The sequence below is a fragment of the Quercus lobata genome, chromosome 7 (genome assembly GCF_001633185.2).
Source record: "Quercus lobata isolate SW786 chromosome 7, ValleyOak3.0 Primary Assembly, whole genome shotgun sequence".
NCBI classification, from domain to species: domain Eukaryota; kingdom Viridiplantae; phylum Streptophyta; class Magnoliopsida; order Fagales; family Fagaceae; genus Quercus; species Quercus lobata.
Genome location: NC_044910.1, coordinates 24,771,678 through 24,790,214, shown reverse-complemented (window position 1 = coordinate 24,790,214; position 18,537 = coordinate 24,771,678). Strand labels below are relative to the sequence as shown.

Sequence of the window (18,537 nt, the reverse complement as noted above, 5' to 3'; positions counted from 1 at the left end):
ATATATCCGTCTAAAGCTCAAGACGAGATGAAATTCGAGAAGTGGCCGTCCAAAATATGGACGAATAAAGACTGCAAAAACCAGCATAACAATCCATTGCATTGGACGAGAAATTGTTGGGAAGTCTCATCAAGGACGATAAAATGATCGTCCCTAAATTTGAATGATGAATAAAACCTAATCGAAAAGGAAGTCATTCATAGACGAACTATACATGAGCTAAAAGGATTCAATTTGCTCTATCTTGGTGATGTAATAAAAAATTCACCCCCGTAATCAAGACGAGACAAACTGAATTCCTGGGTGGACGAACCACATAACCACAAATGATATGATTAATGAAAATAAAAATTTCATACATAAAGCTGAAAATGTATGTATTCAAACACAATGGAAGGTGAAAATAGAAAATGTTCATTTTTTCATGAAATTTAAAGAAAGGTGGACGACCCACGTCCAAAAACCCCTTAAGTTGTGAAAATGAAACTAATTGTATAAAACTCGTCCACAATCTTGGACGAGACAATTGTACTTGTATGGACTTTAAAAAAAGAAGAAGAAGTAAAAAGCCCAAAACAACGGGCACTTCCATGAAAAGGCAAATAAAAGTAAAGTAAATTTTCTAAGGAAAATGATTTCACTTGGGTAAGCTCATCTTGGGGTCGTCCTTGGCCACCTCAGTATTAGCAACGTCCATTATGTTGACATCCTCAGAGCTCGTCTGCAACAAGGAACTTTCAGTAGCAAGGGGAAGCTTGAATGAATTGAAGTCCAAGTCAGGATATGCCTTTTTAGCATCAGCACGAAAGTCCTCATAACCAGCTGCATAATGGCTGTCTAGATGATTCTTGTACTCGTCAGATTTCTTAAAAGCTGCTATGGCTTCTTCACGTGCTTTTTCTAAGGACGAGGCAAACTCAGAGACTTGTCCTTCGAGATGGACGATACGGGTATCCTTCTCCAAGTTATCAGCCTTAAGCTCTTCCACCTCGTTCTTCAGCTTCGTCTCATTTCCTTGTAGACGATTAAAATCCTCGGTCAACCTAAGGACCTCCCCCTTCTTTAGCAGAACTTCATTATTCAGCTCCTTGGCTTTATCCTTAGCTGTCTTAGCCTCTGTAGCAAGCTCCTTAGCTTGGCAGGTTGCTGTGTAAAATTTTGACATAGCCTGCATATGGACAAAAGGGAGTTAGACATCTTGTTCAAATTGAAATTTTTAAAAAAAAAGAAATTTCACAAGGACGAGGGAAAGACTTACCTTAAAAAGGTCATGAATGCCGGAATGTTCAAACTCCTTCACTGACATGTTATAGCACTCATTCACTTCACGATCAGTGACGATTCCTTTGAACGTCCTCCAGGCATAACCCTCGTTCAGAACTAGATTGGAAGGACGATCAGAGGTTTCTGACGAGCTGGGCTTGCGAGAAGCTTTGGGTGGAGGGGGAGGATCGCTCTGGACGGGATGGACTGTTTGGACGGGCTCCACATCCACCAAAGGTTCGTCCAAGTTCATTGTTGGAGGTACAAACTTGGGGACCTTAGGAAGTGAAGTCTTAGCAAACTTTTGCTTCTTAGGGCCTCGACGACTTGGGAGGTCGTCCAAGTCCACAGCACTGGATATTGGCTTAGACTTCCTCTTCCTAGCCTAGACAGAAGCCATTTGGACAGACGGAGGCGCAGCAACATCCTCGTCCCCACTAGTCACTGTCTTCTCCTTGTTTTCCCTTATTGTAGTTATTCTTGCAACGAGGAAAGCCAATTAAAAAAAAAAAAAAAAAAAGAAAGGGAAATGAAATGAGGTGGACGATACTTACTTTGATGAGTAGTCTCCTCGTGACTAAGGTTCTCTACAGTAGGCACTGGGCCAAGTCCCCAAGCTGCTAGACGACTGAGAGTAACCAAATCGTGGAAAGTCCTCCCAGGGAAGGCACGAACCACGTCTATCTGGTCCAGGTAAAATTTGTCCAAGCGTGGACGAAGAACAGCTGCATCAACAAAGAGAAAGAGTTAGACGATTGAAAGATAGGAAAAAAGTAAGGAGAAAAGAAATAAAATGGAAAGAAAACATACCCTCAGGACGAAGACGACCTAAAGGGCTGGTAAAAGGTGGGAAGGGGGGACTACCCACATCAGCTGGGTCCCCAGCCCAATTTCCAGAAATAATAAAAAATTCTTTTTCCAAAGCCGGTCAGACGAGCTACGGCCCTTAATTAAACTGTAATAAGAGCCCCTGGATGAGAACTGGTAAAAACCAGCAGATTTTTTTATCTCCGAGGGTTTATAACAGTAAAGGAACTCGTCCACCGTTATTGGACGGTTCCCTTCCAGTGCCTCACGCCATAACACTTGCATGGCAACTATCGTCCTCCAACCATTGGGGTTGAGCTGGTTAGGTCCAATACCCAACCTTTGGAAGAGGTCTCTACAGAAGTCTCTACAGAAAGAATTTAGAGGAAACCTAAGGCCAGCTAAAAGGTAAGAAGTATATACCCCTAAACCAGAGGAAAGAGAACATCACCATTCTCCAGCCTTAGGTAGACGAGGGTTAAGCTCTTTAGGAATTTGGTATCTATCTACAAGAGTTTTTAACTTGGCAGCGTCTAAGGTGGATGCTACCTCTGGGGCACAACTATAAATGACGTCTTCCTCGTCCTCTTCCTCGTCTTGAGGAGGGCTAGATGGCTGTCTGGACGAGCTAGCCCCAGATCCAGAAGCCATCCTACGTTGTAGTTCCTGGAATTCCTCCAAGGGAATGCCAGGAACCCCAGACGAGTAATGCTCGTCTAAGGAATCACTACAGGACGAGCTATCTACACTATCCTCACTACCCTCACTCCCAGAAGAAACGTCCTGGTACTCGTCTATCTCCCTCTCTATACTACTAGACGAAGACATATTTAAGATGAAAACCTAAAAAGAAAGAAGAAATACCTGATAGAACTAGGACGAGGGCTAGACGAGGCTCTTGGATGATATGGCAGAGGGGAAAATGAGAGGAAAGTAAGGGGCATGAATGAGAATGCACTATTTATAGGCCCCAGCAGTAGGGTCACTGAAGCGACGTTCGCCATTCAAAAATTGACACGTGGCGATTCCTTTGCGAAATGGGTTCGACACGACTGGCCAACCAATAGCCTCGCGACACGTGGCTCACAAAAAGTAAAATTTTATTAAAATCACAATAATATCCTAGACGACCCTTTGAACAAAGGGGCAACTGATAGGGGAGCAGAAAATTAGTCCAACTCCAGTTCGTCCAAAGGTGTCGTCCAGAGCCAATTGAGCAAGTTCGACCAAGAATCACCCTAGAAGAAGTAAAAGTGTTCATGGATAATAATATTACTCTTGATCAGTGAAGTCTCCCATGGACGATAAAGTCGTCCATGAAGGTCGTCCATGGACGACCAAACAGTCCTCCACCAGACGGACGAATACGCAACACTTGGAAGACTTTCGACTCTCTGTAGCGGTTGTTAAACCCATAAATATCGCCATGAATCCATCAAATAAGTTAACTTCCATTAGTGGTTACAATTTTAATAGCCGTTGAGGAAGTTAACTTCGGACTCGTTGGCTTCCACAAATCTTGGGGAGGTTATTTGGACAAATAACCGTCCCTAGGATCCCTATATAAAGGACCGGTCTGAACCCAAGAGAGGTAAGAACTTTTTTGAGACTTGACTCCCGAATACTTGGAATTACATTCCTGTGAGACTAACTTCTACATCGAATGGGGTTTGGCCGGTCTTCTCCGGTCTCCTCTTTGACTGTGCTTGCTTTTTGTAGGCCTTCAACCGCTTCAGTAACCCACCGAAGCTAGATCATCCACCTTACTGATTCGGAGCGATATCACTAGTATTACTCGAAAAGACCACATTTAATTTGACGTACTCGTAAACCCATGTTTGGCAAAGTAAATGGTGTCAAGACATAAATAGTAAAATTGGATCCCCTCCTATTTCTAGTTATGTGGTTAGCGTTAAACTCAATTTATAATAAGGGTTATATTAACGGATACTCTTAAGGTAATTGTTAATAAACCATAATAGGAAAATTTTGACACAATTTTTATAGAAAATATAAAAAACTGTCAACAACATTTATTATTTTATCATTCTCCCAATAAAATATTTATAAAAATAGTTCCTAAACTAATGCCCACAGGATATTAGTTAGCATTCTCTTATAATAATGATATCTATAGATACAACAAAAATTCACAACATTTTCAAATTAAGCTACTACCTTACCCATGGACTTACCACAAGCTATAAATTCTTTTCCAATGGCCGTGAGTAAGGTGGTAGACAAATTTGAGAATATTTTGAAATTTTTATGATTTTTTTGTTGTGTGCCTACAAGACTTAATGAATAATGATATACAAATATGAAATATTTATCTTTTTAGAGAAATATTATGTTTACAACAAATTCTATGTGGTAATTTATTTCACTACTGAAATTATTTTTTTACACACTAGTCACAATAAGCAACAATATACTACTTAAAATTTGTTACGAAAATATTATTAGCATAAGGAAATATAAAAAACTGTCAACAACATTTATTATTTTATCATTCTCCCAATAAAATATTTATAAAAATAGTTCCTAAACTAATGCCCTCAGGATATTAGTTAGCATTCTCTTATAATAATGATATCTATAGATACAACAAAAATTCACAACATTTTCAAATTAAGCTACTACCTTACCCATGGACTTACCACAAGCTATAAATTCTTTTCCAATGGCCATGAGTAAGGTGGTAGACAAATTTGAGAATATTTTGAAATTTTTATGATTTTTTTGTTGTGTGCCTACAAGACTTAATGAATAATGATATACAAATATGAAATATTTATCTTTTTAGAGAAATATTATGTTTACAACAAATTCTATGTGGTAATTTATTTCACTACTGAAATTATTTTTTTACACACTAGTCACGATAAGCAACAACGTACTACTTAAAATTTGTTACAAAAATATTATTAGCATAAGGCTTTTTATCTTTTTAATAAATAAAAAGAAGAGATTTTCTCCGATTTAAAAAAAAAAAGTAAAGGAACCCAAAGGTAAAAGCACTCGAAAATAAAACAAAATAAAATCGTGAGGCAGAGTTTTAAAGGGTTTAATAAAACTGAAGAGATAGAGAGACACAGCGACTGTGAGTTTGTGCGCGAGGAGTTGGGAAAAGAAGAAAAAGATGGGGACGAGAGAGGTGTACGAAGAGAAGCTGAGGAGTGGCAATATGTATAATCACGATCCAACCATAAACCCTGGCCTCGGATCCCCACGCTGTCCTCGCTGTCTCTCCCTCTTAAACCCTAACTCCGTAATCAGTCTCTCTCCCTTTTCTTTTACAATGCACATTACCTGTTTGATCAATTTACTCTTTCATAATACTGCTTTTTGATTGATGACGATGATTCAGGCTGGAGGTGAATGGACTATCACTTCCGTCCTACACGACGCCACTGCTGTGGTCAGTTTCTTCTCCGCTTCTCTCATTTTCCACAACACTTTAGTTGCTGCTTATGTAGAATTCTGAATTGAATTTCATTATATTAATTGGATTTTAGATCTATGCTCATGTAATTTATTTATATTATTAATGGAACTCTCTTAAAAGTGTGTTAAACGATGCGGGTATCGGTAAACTTGATGGAATATGATGTATATGGTTTTAAAGGTGGAGCAAGAACATTAGTTTTAGTTTGTTAACGCTGAGTTCTGGCTCTTGTATGGACCGAAACCGTTAATGACCCGACTGCTTGATTATATGATATTGTTAATGAGTATAGTTGTACAAGTGATTTTACCGTTTTGAACTCTTTCTGCTGTCTTCGTTTAAATAGGCGGGGACAGGTATTGGTGCAATGCTTAGTGCAGTTCACGGTTTCAATACAGGTAAATTTGTGCCCCTTTGTGTTTTACTTCTTTTTTTTTAGTTAATTTATAGAAATTGCTTAGTGTTTTTTTCAATTGCAGGGATCCCATACCTTCAAAATCGTGTGAAGGGGCCGAAGTGGCTTCCTTTCCTAGTTGGGGTAGATCTTATATACTTCTTTTGTGATTTTATAATTCTTTGAATGTAAATTGACCTTCCTGTTCTTCCACTAACTGCTGAAGATTTGTCTGTTAACTTGCATGACGTGATCCATTGTCTTCTTTTTTCACAGCTTCCTCCATTGCTACTCTTTTCTGGTACCAGCGCTGCATTCGGAGGTAAGGATATCTCCCTTCATTCACTATGTTTAAAGAGGGGTGATTTATCTAGCCAAAAAAAAGGGGGTGATTTTTCAGTTCTATTCTTAGAAAAGGGCTTTCAGATTGCCTTAAGTTTGATGTGTTATACAATCTGATTCACTTGCTTAATTGATCCTTTATCTGCTAATGCTTGATGATCTAACTTTGCAATTGCGGGTTTTGGGAACATGTTCCATCTAGGAATATTGTTGCATGTATTTGTTAGGTTAAGCTGCAACCTAATCTGTGAAAATTTGATGGATTTTGGGAGACTATTCCATAAAAGAATATGAGTTACTAATCCATAAAAATTTTATCTAACTTTGCAATGGATTTTGGAATACTATTTCATGAATTTGATGGAAAATGGTACTTGTATCTTTGAGGGGGTGGGTCATGGATGATGGATCTTAAGGAGTTTTGTTTGAATACCTCCCAGTGAGCCTTTGGCGTGGAGTATATGCTTATAGAATGTGAGTTCAAAATGAAGTATTTTCAATCATATCTTGTATTGGATGCTTTGACTGGCGAAATTGATAAGGCTTATTTAAAGGGAATCGAAAGGTATGCCTTTTAGCAGGTATGGGATTCATGTTTAACAAAATTGAAGCTGTTGATGCAAAGCCAATAAAAATAACTTCTCAAAGAAAATTTAAATAAGATAAATATATTTTAAGATAAAGGAATACTAGGGGTTGTATTTTTTCTCTTCCCTTCTTCTTGGGATCAATCAACTGTAAGTTTTTTCTTTGATTAGTTAGTTAAGTTACACACACAACGCACTTGATGGATCTTGAACCCACAACCTTAGCAAAAACAAAGGGAGAAGGTCAATTGGAGTCAGTTTGCTAGCATCAATCATCTATAAAATTAGAAAAGCAAAATATAAGACAAAGGGAATACATGGTTGTGAGTCTGATGGATGCTGGGCAGTTCATAGGGTAATAATGTAGGACAAATTGGGGGAGTTTGTCTACATGTGGTAGTGGTGGGTTAAGGTTTTAGTAGGATTTGCAGATTTTGAGGTTGATGGCACAACCATAGAATGGCTAATGAAAGAATATCCTTTTTTTTGGAAGTCTAAGGTTAAGGAAAAGCCCAAAATAAGTGTCCATGGTAGTTAATTAGGTTTATATATATATAAATAAATATATATATATATATATATATTTATATTATAGGTAAAAATAATATTATTGAAAAGAGACTACATTGTGAAAAGAAACATGAAGCAGCCTAAAGAATTACAATGGGGTAATATCTACATATGAGTTGACTCTATGAAGGAGTGAATAGAAATACTATCAGTAAGACTTGATACAAAAGACCACTCATAAAGAGAACTAATGGAGGACGCTTGTATTTGAGAAGACATGTACTCCACATCTTCAAAAATACGCCAATTTCGTTCCCTCCATATAGTCCACATCAAACATAAAGGGATAAGATTCCAGACATCTAAATTTGGTCCATGACATTGCCATCCACATAATAAATCAAGGACCATCTCTGGTAAAACCCACTGAACCCCAAACATCCTAAAGATAGAACTCCATAACTTGAAAGCCATGCTACAGCAAATTAGTCTTCTCATTAATTAGTCTTATTTACATTATGGTCTTTATGTATGAGCTTTGGTTTAATTCAATTATGGTTTGGTTTACTAGTCAAAGTAGAAGTCTTAGTTCAATTAAGTAGAAGTCTTAGTTGTATTGGAAGAAGTTAAGAGAATGGTCTATATGAAAGTCTTATTGTACTCAAACAAGTTAGAGTTGATTAATAAAATTGAGTATTAAGGCACATTGGCATTAAGGCTCTCTTTTTTCCATTTCTCTTCTCTTCTTTCTTCCTTTTCTTTTCTCGGGTGCTGTTCATACACTGTTTTCTGATACTGTTCATGTTCACGTATTAAAATAAACATTCTCTTTTTTTCTTCTCTTTTCAACCCCAAATCCAATCTTTTCTCCAATGAACTCTAAGCCTTCTTCTAAAATGGGTTTTAAACTTCAAAATCCACAAATCCTCCTAAGCCTTAGTCCACCACAACCACACGTAGATAAATTCCCCTAATTTTTTAGGGTTCAAGAGAGAAAAGATTGGATTTATGGTTGAAAACAAAAGAAAATAAATATAAATAGAATTTTTTTTAATATGTGAATAGTATGAAAAATGATGTGAACAGTATTTGTGAAAAGAAAAGAAGAAAGAAAGAAGAGAAAAGGAGGAGGGAAAAAGAACCCTAAGGTCATTGCCCCTCAATACTCAATAATTTTATTGATCAAACTTTAACTTATTTGAGTAGTGAGTACAATAAGACACTTATGTAGACCATAGTCTTAACTTCTCCTAGTAGAACTAGGACTTCTACTTTGACTAGTAAACCAAACCCTAATTAAATTAAACCAAAACCCATACATAAAGACCCATAAACTAAATAAGGCTTACTTATTAATAAAAGAAAACCTATAAACCATGGGTTTTAGTTAGCTCAACTGGTAAAATATTTTGTTAGCAAATAAGAGATATGGGGTTTGAACCTAGTTTACACCAAAAACCAACTAATGTATTGGCCTGATATTAAAGCGTAATCATTGTGAAGCGAAGGCCATGGGTTAAAATTTTATCGTATCTATTAAAAAAGAAGCCCCATGACGCATAACAATGGCCTATACCCAACCATTGTAGATAATCCAACCAATTGATGGCAAAGGTGATTCTCTATTGATTATAGAAAATGTTTTATCTTGGTAACTATGAACCCTACTACAATCAAGAATAAAATAAGGAAATGTTATCCATGATACTTTATTTGATTAATAAATAGCTATGGTTAGGTCTAATTTTTATTCTATTTAATCATTAACCAAATAGAAATTTCAAGTCATTATAATGTAATACTATGCATGATAATGTAGTTCCAATTTCTTCGGTGGTTTTGGTACTTCTGGACATTTTGAGTTCTTTTAAATTTGGTAGTTTTGAACATAGGACTGAAATTTTGTGTTATTTAAGGGTGATAATTAGTTGTTACTATCATGATCTAAACCTAATAAACCTCAAGACATGATTCCTCCCCCTATAATAATGGGTTAGAGGGTAAGTGCATCAGTTTTAAACCTTCACTAGGATCTTATAGACCCACGTAATGAGACTAATAGGCCGGAATTCCTCAATCTCCACCACCCTGGGTTTTTTTGGGATGAGAGTGAGGAAAGTGTCATTGATACTTTTCTCAAAAGTGCCATGTGAATGGAAATAGTGAAATACCTTCATAACATCTTCCTTTAAAATGCCCCAACATGATTGGGAAAGAGCCATCTTGAACCCACCAGAACCGGGAGCTGTATCCCCATTAATATTGGAGACCACCTCATACATCTTATCCTCCATAAACACCTTTCCAACCGGTAAGAAACATCATACTTCAAAGCTGAAAAAACAAGCCAATTCAACAGGGGCCTGCAAACTCCCAATTCTGAGAATAGGGCCTTATAAAAGTTCACTATCTTCTCCTTAATGGCATCCTAGTTAATAGTCTCCTTCCCATCCACCACTGACCACCCTATGGTGTTGTTGAGATGGTGTGAGTTTGCAAGTCTATGAAAGAACATAGTATTTTATCCCTTTCTTTCAACCATAGCAACCAAGATTTTTGTCTCCAAGTAATTTCCTCCATCAACACAATTCTCTCAAGATCCACTTTGGCTTGATCACATTGTAGTTTTTCACCCTCTAGCAGAGATCTAGCTTCTTCAATCTCATCCAAAGACTTAATACAGCCTAGAAGAGAAGCTTTTTTTTTTTTTTTTTTCCTTTTCTTGGATAGGTAATCAAAGATTTATTTCATAAAAAGGACATCATGTTCATGATGGTGAACACTCAGAACTTAAAACGAATACAAGTACCTCAAGAAGAGATATGAATAGAAAGAAGAAATTCATAAATGGAAATACATTGTGTAAAGAAAAAAAGTTTTTCTTCAAACTAGTTTGGAGATAAATTCTACAAATTTTTTATATATCTCTATATTGAGTGTGAATTTTGAAAATTTAATCGTTAGATTGCATGTTCTTATTATATTCTTCATGCATGTAAAATTTCAAGACAATTAAAGATCAATTGCTATCTCATCAAACAAATGTTAAAATTTCAAATTTTTATGATCTAAAATTGTGTATAAAAAATAAGTTTATTGAATAGTAAATAATATCCAATTTAAACCAAATTTGATATGCATGTTAAAAACATAAGGAACATGAAATTCAACGTTTAGATTTTCAAAATTCACACATAAAAAAGAGATATATAAGAAGTTTGAAAAGTTTCTCTCCAAATTAGTTTGGAGAGAAACTTTGTTCTTGTGTAAAACCCCAAATTTTACCCCACTTAAATAAGGTCCCAACTAGTATAGGCTTCAAAAGATCTATTGATCTCACAATATCTTCAAAAGTACGATTATTACGCTTTCGCCAAATTAACCACATCAAACAAGCTGGAACCATATTCCAAATATTAGAGGAATACTTCCCCAACCAATTCCACCAACCAAAAAGAAGGGAGGCTACTGTCTTCAACATCACCCACTAGATTCAAAATATCAAAAAACTTCACAAGACATAAGCAAACTTACAATGGAGTAGAAGATGATCCACAGTTTCTTCATCACACCAGCGCATGCAACACCAATTAACCAGTAGTAACCGCCTAAGAACCAAATTATCAATGGTAAGAATACTACCCCTAGCTGCTATCCATAAAAAGAAAGACACCCTTTTAGGTACCTTTGTACTCCAAATGCACTTCTAGGGAAAAGGGTTGGAAGAAGAGCCATCCGAATCAGCTAGCAAATTATAGTAAGAGCAAACATCAAAGACACCAAAACGATTCAACTTCCAAGTCAACATATCATCTCTCTCAGCCCTTGGCATATTATAATAAAGATGCTTAAGTAGAGAACATGCTCTCTCTACCTCCCTTTCATGAAAAGCTTGATGGAACTGTAAATTCCAGCTTCTATTACTCCCTTCTAAATTAGAAACAATTAAATCATAAATCCAAGCTTCTTTGGAAACAGCACAAGCAAACAGATCTGGATAGAGATCCTTTAAAGGGATAGGCCCACTCCAAGGGTCATATAAAAAATGAATACAATGGCCTTCCCCCACAGCATACTCCACCTGTCTAAAGAAACTCTCAGCTCCTACTCTAATATTCTTCTACAATCCATAGCCATGGGTCCCTCAAACATCCCTAGTACACCAACCCCCACTATCCACTCCATATTTGGTTGCTATAACCTGACGCCATAACCTGTGATCTTCTTTCCCAAAGTGCCATAACCACTTACCAAGCAAGGCTTGATTAAACAACCCCACCCTCCTTATCCCCAAACCACCTTCCTCCATCGGTAAAAAGAATTTCTCCCACGCGACTAGAGAATATTTAAAGACCTCATCAGAAGTCCCCCAAAGGAATTTCCTTTGTATCTTCTCCAATTTGGCTACTACAACTTGAGGAATAGTGAACAGAGATTAAAAAAAATAAGTAGGAAGGCTCGAAAGAGTACTCTTTAACAAAGTAAGTCTACAACCCTTAGACAAATATAACTGTTTCCACCTGGAAAGTATCCTTTCCATTTTTTCTAGAATTGAATTCCATATCTAGGGATCCTTGTAATGTGCCCTAAAGAGGCATTCCCAAGTAAGTCATAGGTAGATTTCCCACCCTACAACATAACACACGAGCTAGAGCATGTAAATTACCTATCTCACCTACTGGCACAATCTCTCTCTTACCAACATTGACTTTCAAACTTGTGATAGCTTCAAAGAAAATCAACACCATTCTTACATATAATAATTGTTCTCTAGAAGCATCATAGAATAAGATAGTGTCATCAACAAAAAGAAGATGGGAGATTTTCAAACCCCCTTGCACATGGGAGCCCGCTTGGAATCCGCTCAAGAAACCACCAACTTCTGTCTTCTTCAGCAACCTACTAAGAACCTCCATCACCAAGAGGAATAAGAATGGAGATAAAGGATTCCCTTGATGGAGACCACAAGAACTACTAAAAAAACCCGTTGGAGAACCATTAACAAGAACTGAGAACCTAACTGTAGAAATGCAATCCTTCATCCATCTCCGCCACCTCTCCCCTAAACCCATCCTCTCCATAAGGTAGAATAGAGCATTCCAGTTCACATGATCGTAAGCCTTCTCAATATCTAGCTTGGCAATCACACCAGGAATCCCACTCTTTATTCTACTGTCCAGAAACTCATTTGCAATAAGGACTGAGTCAAGAATCTGTCTCCCTCCAACAAAAGAATTCTAAGAGTCAGAAACGAGCTTATCCAAAACAACTCTTAGCCTATGAGCTAAAACCTTTGCCAGAAGCTTATACAAGCTGCCCACAAGAATAATAGGGCAAAAGTCCGTAATACTAACAGCATTGACCATTTTAGGGATCAAACAAAGAAACGTGGCATTAAGAGATTTCTCAAAGATGCCGTGTCTATGAAAATCTGCAAAGAAAGCCATAACATCCCTTTCCACTACACTCCAGCATTTTTGGAAGAATGCCATAGTAAACCCATCAGGCCTAGGGGCCTTATCTCCCTCAGCCTCTTTAATGCCTCAAGAATTTCCTCCTCAAAATCCCTCTCTAGTGAGAGCCTCTCAATCTCATCTAGACAATCAAAGTCTAAGCCATCAATAGTAGGCCTCCAGTATTCCGACTCCCAGTAAGCCATCAATAGTGAAGAGAAGCTTTTGTCAAACTATATTGCCAAAATCTGTTTCATTCCACTTCTTTAAGCCTAGTTGCCTTGAGTTTATTAGACAAAATGAAACTTGGCATACCATGAAACTGAAAAGACTCCCGCCAACCTTTTACCATGTCAATGAACGCATAAACCTTTAACCACATATTTTCAAATCGAAAATGACTTTACTTTGTACTACATCACACTCCAAAAGAATACGTTACTGGTTCTTGATTTCTTGTAGCACTGAAGCCCAAACATTGCAACCTTCTAACCGTTTCCCTCTGCAATTTTTAATTGCTATTAAACTCCATGAATAATCAGATTACTATACAGTCCCTAATAAAAAATCAAAATCCTAGTAAAATACTCAAAACCCCTAGTTTTTAAGGCATATCTTAACAAAATTTAACATCCGTTAGGGTTTCTTCTTGGCTGTGATTACTTCAATAATCATTGGTAGCCTTCAACAATCCCAATTTGCCATTCAAAGCAAAATAAAGGCTACAACTCATGATTTAAAATTTCCATTTGAGCATAAAGATTCCACTTTCCTTAAAAAGTGGGCCTAAGATGCAGTAATACCTGTAAAAAATTATTTCCTTATGATAATAAGTCCTATCCGTTTTATCAAATAAATCTTAGCAATAAATTTAAACCCTTATTCGCAGATCCAAAAAGTCCAACATACCCATACAAGTTGAATGGCAGCACAGTGGCATAAACATAGACCCACTGCAAGCCTCATACCTCTGTTATTTTAATGAATAAAGAAACTTAAGGGCAAATTTCACCTTAAACCCTGTTAATGGTGGCTGGTGTACTAGCCCTGTTAATGGTCCATATGGTGTTGGCTTGTGGAAATATATTAGTAGGGGATGGCCTTCCTTTTCTCGCCACATTCTATATGATATTGGGGGTGGGTCTAGGGTGAAATTTTGGCAAGACCATTGGTGTGGTGAGACTTCTCTTGCAGTCAGCTATCCTGAATTGTTTAGAGTTTGCCAAGACAAGGAGGTTAGTGTGGCTGAGCTTATGAAGCTTGATAATGGTGTCTTTTTTTGGGATGTAAGTTTCTTTAGGGGTGTGCATGCTCGGGAATTAGAGGCACCAGCTGGTTTCATGGATACCATTTATGGTGCTTCGGTGAAAGGGTTTGGTGAGGATAAGATGTGCTGGAAACTTGATAGAGAGAAGGGCTTTCTGGTTTAAAACTATTATAGTCTCTTAGTGGGCTCTAATGACTATTGCTTTCCTTGGAAAAGTATTTGGAAACAGAAGATTCCTTCTTGAGTAGCTTTCTTTGTTTGGACTGCTACTTTGGGGAAGTGCTTAACGATTGACAATTTACGAAAAAGAAGGTTTGGATATTGGATTGGTGCTACATGTGCAAGTGTAATGGTGAATCGGTTGATCATCTTTTTCTTCATTATCCGGTTGCAATGGATATGTGGGCTATGGTGTTCGGATTGTTTGGAGTGAGTTGCGTTATGCCGCAATCTATAGTGGGGCTTTTAGCATGTTGGCAAGGCAGATTTGGTTGTCATCGAAATGGGTATATATGGTTGATTGTTCCCCCATTACTTATTGTGGTATCTTTGGAAAGAGAGAAATAGTAAGTGCTTTGAAGATAAGGAGAGATCAATATCAAACTTGAAGCTATTTTTCTTTAGAACTTTAATGGATTGGTTGGCTGCATTGCGGAACCAATCATTTTTATCTTTTCTTGATTTCCTAGATTCTTGTAACTTTTGTTCTTGATTGTTTGACCCCTTGTACACTCCCAATGTACTAGGGTGCTTCCCTTTTTGATATCAATAAACTTATTGCTTATCAAAAAATTTCACCTTAAACCCTACGGTTTAAAGATAGTCCAAATTAAACCCTGAACTTTTGAAAGGTAACAAATTAAACCCTACAGTCAAAATTAGTTAACACTTCTAACGTTTCTCAAAAAATAAAAAAGATTAACACTGTTAACGTTAGCATCAAAAGTCCCTTTAAAAAATTAGCTTCTTTGATTTTGATATAAGTTTGCCAAAGCTGCCATGAAAGATCTTTGAGAATCCCGTACAATAGCCCCTCCACCTATCAACTTATACCTTCCTCAGTTGGACTTATAGCCCAACACAGTTTGTAATGTCCTGGAGGTGGAGGGACCAAAGAGCAAAGACCGAACATACTTATTTCTACAGTAGGGGTGGACTTAAAAAGGTTTCAACGGCAATTGCATAAGCATATTATGTAAGAGGCTCTTTAATCCGCCAGTCCGTGTTCTTGCTTCCTGTTCTCCCATAGTGGCTGTGGTCCAGCAAGCATGAAGTCCATCAGCAGGCCTTTTGAGAGGGTTTTTCTGCATTTCCCTCACTTTTGATTTTAATGTTTGCTGACGGTGTTGCTCCAATTTTGACACTAGGGTTTAATTTGTTACCTTTCAAAAGAATAGGGTTTAATTTGGTACTTTTGAAACTACTGGGTTTAATTTGGATCAGTGGATTACCCCTAAACTATAGGTTTTAAACTTTAAAGTGAAAATTTCCCAAAACTTAATGACCTAAATGAGTATTGAGTACTAATAATATACCAGATTGTCTTCCTTGATGTGGATGGACACCAAAGCTTTAGTATTAGGCTTCATAGTTACTAAGATTCCCTAGATTTCCTATCATGGGACTACTATTTAAGGCTTTGTTGAGGTATAGAATTCAATAATCAATGTTGCATGGGAAGCTGCTGGAGTTCATTTTGGTACTTGACTTGTTAATCCTCCGTTTGACTTGTGGTTAGGTTTTAAAACTTCAAAGGGTTAATGTCTCTTATATCTTTTCGGTTTTACTCATATGTACGAGTGTAAAGACTTGGTTTGTCAAATGAGTCTCAGGCACTGGGTATCTTGGTAGACATTCATTTAGAGACTTTCATTTTGGATATATATATCAAATTGGCTGTTAATCTGTTGTAGGTTATGCACTCCCAAAGTTCACTCAACTCACAGTGACATCCTATTATGCTGCCTCAAGTGCCTCCTATTATGGAATCTCCCTTCTTACCCGACATATTGAAGAGGCCCACACTACCCGGACTAGGCAAGAAAGGCTTGGATGATTTCTTGCAGGTGCACATACTTACAAGTCTACTATTCATTTCCCAATTTTGTAAGCAAAAATATTTTTGTGGTTGTAGATGCATGAACTTGTAGATCGTTAGTACGGTTCTTCCCTTTTCTGCCTCTTTATTTATATGTTTATAATAAAATATTTGCTTCACTTGGTGGAAATTCATGTTATAATAAAAATGATTATAATTTATAAAGATGACTTTATATGTTCTAACTTTTTGAATAGTTTGACTTGTTGCCTTGAGATGGGAAATGTAGGTGATTATGACCACTTCTCAACATTGCATAACATGTCGTCTTGATGAACTGCTCTAATATATGCCTTAAGTATCGATTATAGAGAAAAAATAATAATTCACACCTATCAATGCCTTATAAAAGAATGGGCAAAGCCTATGTACAGTTCCTTTGATGCAGTGCCATAGGTTCTCCAACTGAATTCAGCCATAGGATTTTTTTGGCCAATACAACAAAAACAGTGTTAATCTAAGGCACTTTACCTAAGGAACTGTACTTAAAGCTTTAGTGGATATTACCAAAACCTATAGGGACAATATGGTATATTCAGGGGGCTTATAAAAAAATGGCATGGGATGTTCCAGGGAACTATGTTAAGAAAAAAGCAAAAAGAAAAACAAGAGTACTATTTTTGTTCTTAAAATACAAATGGATGGTTATAATACTGAGTATATCCTAATATATAGTATGGCTAATGCAGGAGGTAACTAATTCAAATGTTCAATTAAGTGTCCATTTGAGAACAACTTATTTAGTTGAAACTAAAAACTTTTTGCTGAAAGTACTATAGTTAAAGATAAAAGTTAGTTGAATAGTACAGTGAAACCTATGAATAGTATTAAAAAGTATAATGGGATTCATGAATAGTAGCAAAAATAAGTTGAAATTGCAAATATGTTGAAATTTTCAGCTTATCCTAAACTATCAAATTTTATGGAGATGTCTTGTGACTTTTTTCAAAAAAAAAAAAAAAAAAAAAAAGATTATGTGTTTTATTGTTCTTGATAAAGTGAACCATGAGGAAATGCACTATGATTTGGCTATAGCTATCCAGATTTCTAAGGAACTGTGTTCTTTCCTTGCCCTTTTTGTTTTGGTGTTTATATGAAGTACTTGTCTAAATATACATCTAAATTTATATAAATGCACAAGTGATTGATGTTAATATGCATTTGGATGCTAATTTGTCTAAATTTATAAAAATTTAGGTGCTAATTAGGAGCAAACTCTAAGGTTGCAAATTGGCATTTAATATATTTAACCAGTTAGCCTTGTGTAAGGGTAAACGGGGGGTGTTTTTAGCAGTTGCTGAATGCGGTATTCCTTTTGCCCGAGTTTTTTACCCAATTACTAGGCCAGTAGGTAACTGGCTCTCAATCACAGACTTCTATCAAAATTTGACAATCATGGACTGGCCTTTTTATCTCTTGTAAATTGAAGTTGCATGGTCATTGGTCAATGCTAATGTCTGCAGAAGTAATGTTTTTTATTGGTCCTTTTCCATCCAAAAAGAGACAATTGTTTGTATTGGTTCGATGTATATATATATATATATATATATAGCTTGCAAGTGTATAGAGGATTGGCAAAGTGCTTGGCATAAATTGTCACATCTAATTCTTATCAAAAAAAAAAAAAAATTGTCACATCTAACAGAGTTTCAACCTCGAGCTGTGCAGGTACAGCATCGAGCAGTAGAGTTACTTGTTTAAAGAGTGGAGAGGGGGAAATCAACAAGGGGAAAAAAAAAAAGAAAGAGATATGACTTACTTTACAGTACATCAGGTGTGGCAGTGTGTCAGATAGGTGATTCTGTTTTTTACTGAAAGACTGGTATGTATTACGTTGGACTTTGGACTCCCATCGGGCTCTTGCCTTGGTGTACTCACCTGTTGTGTTCCTTGTAAGTAGTAACCCTCTAGGTTATGCATGTCTTGTAATTGGAACCACGTGGAGAGATTCATTGTCATCCAAATTTCTTCACTTAGAGCAATGGCATGCTTGTATAATAAAAAATAATAAATAAAAAAACACTACATTTTAGCCAATCAAGTTCAAAATTCACATATATTAGGTTATGCAAAATAATGTAAAAATACATGATTGCTACAATAATCATATAAATTTACATTGATTCTATTTATTTTACATCTAATTTTTTAATTATTTTTTATGTATCTCAAGAATAAAGGAAGATAGTGGATAGTGGCTGTTGTGTGTAAAAAAAGAAAAAAGAAATAAAAATCAATAAAATTTGATATTTTAATGAAATGTTGTGTAAAATAGATAAATATGATATGAAGTGTTTTAAAAAGTGAATATGTAAATTAAGAAAAATAAATTCTTATGCTAAAATAGATAATAATAAAATTTACATGA

The 18,537-nt window shown here is 36.4% G+C and overlaps 1 protein-coding gene across 3 annotated transcripts; it reads left to right on the top strand.

The window, feature by feature from the left end:
• The first annotated feature begins 5,111 nt into the window (after positions 1 to 5,111).
• Positions 5,112 to 18,206, top strand: LOC115954178. Of its 3 annotated transcripts, none has more exons than XR_004083836.1 (7): positions 5,112 to 5,341; positions 5,441 to 5,491; positions 5,865 to 5,916; positions 5,998 to 6,056; positions 6,189 to 6,234; positions 15,985 to 16,177; positions 17,838 to 18,206. XR_004083836.1 is itself a non-coding variant. In XM_031072085.1 (7 exons), the coding sequence occupies exons 1-6, from the start codon at positions 5,213 to 5,215 to the stop codon at positions 16,125 to 16,127; spliced, it is 480 nt and encodes a 159-aa protein (XP_030927945.1). In that variant the 5' UTR covers positions 5,112 to 5,212; the 3' UTR covers positions 16,128 to 16,137; positions 17,838 to 18,206. The 3 variants fall into 3 exon arrangements, 2 of the variants coding, with proteins under 2 accessions (XP_030927945.1, XP_030927944.1); XM_031072085.1 differs by having other exon boundaries at positions 15,985 to 16,137; XM_031072084.1 differs by lacking the exon at positions 17,838 to 18,206 and having other exon boundaries at positions 15,985 to 16,708.
• Positions 18,207 to 18,537: the final 331 nt, after the last annotated feature.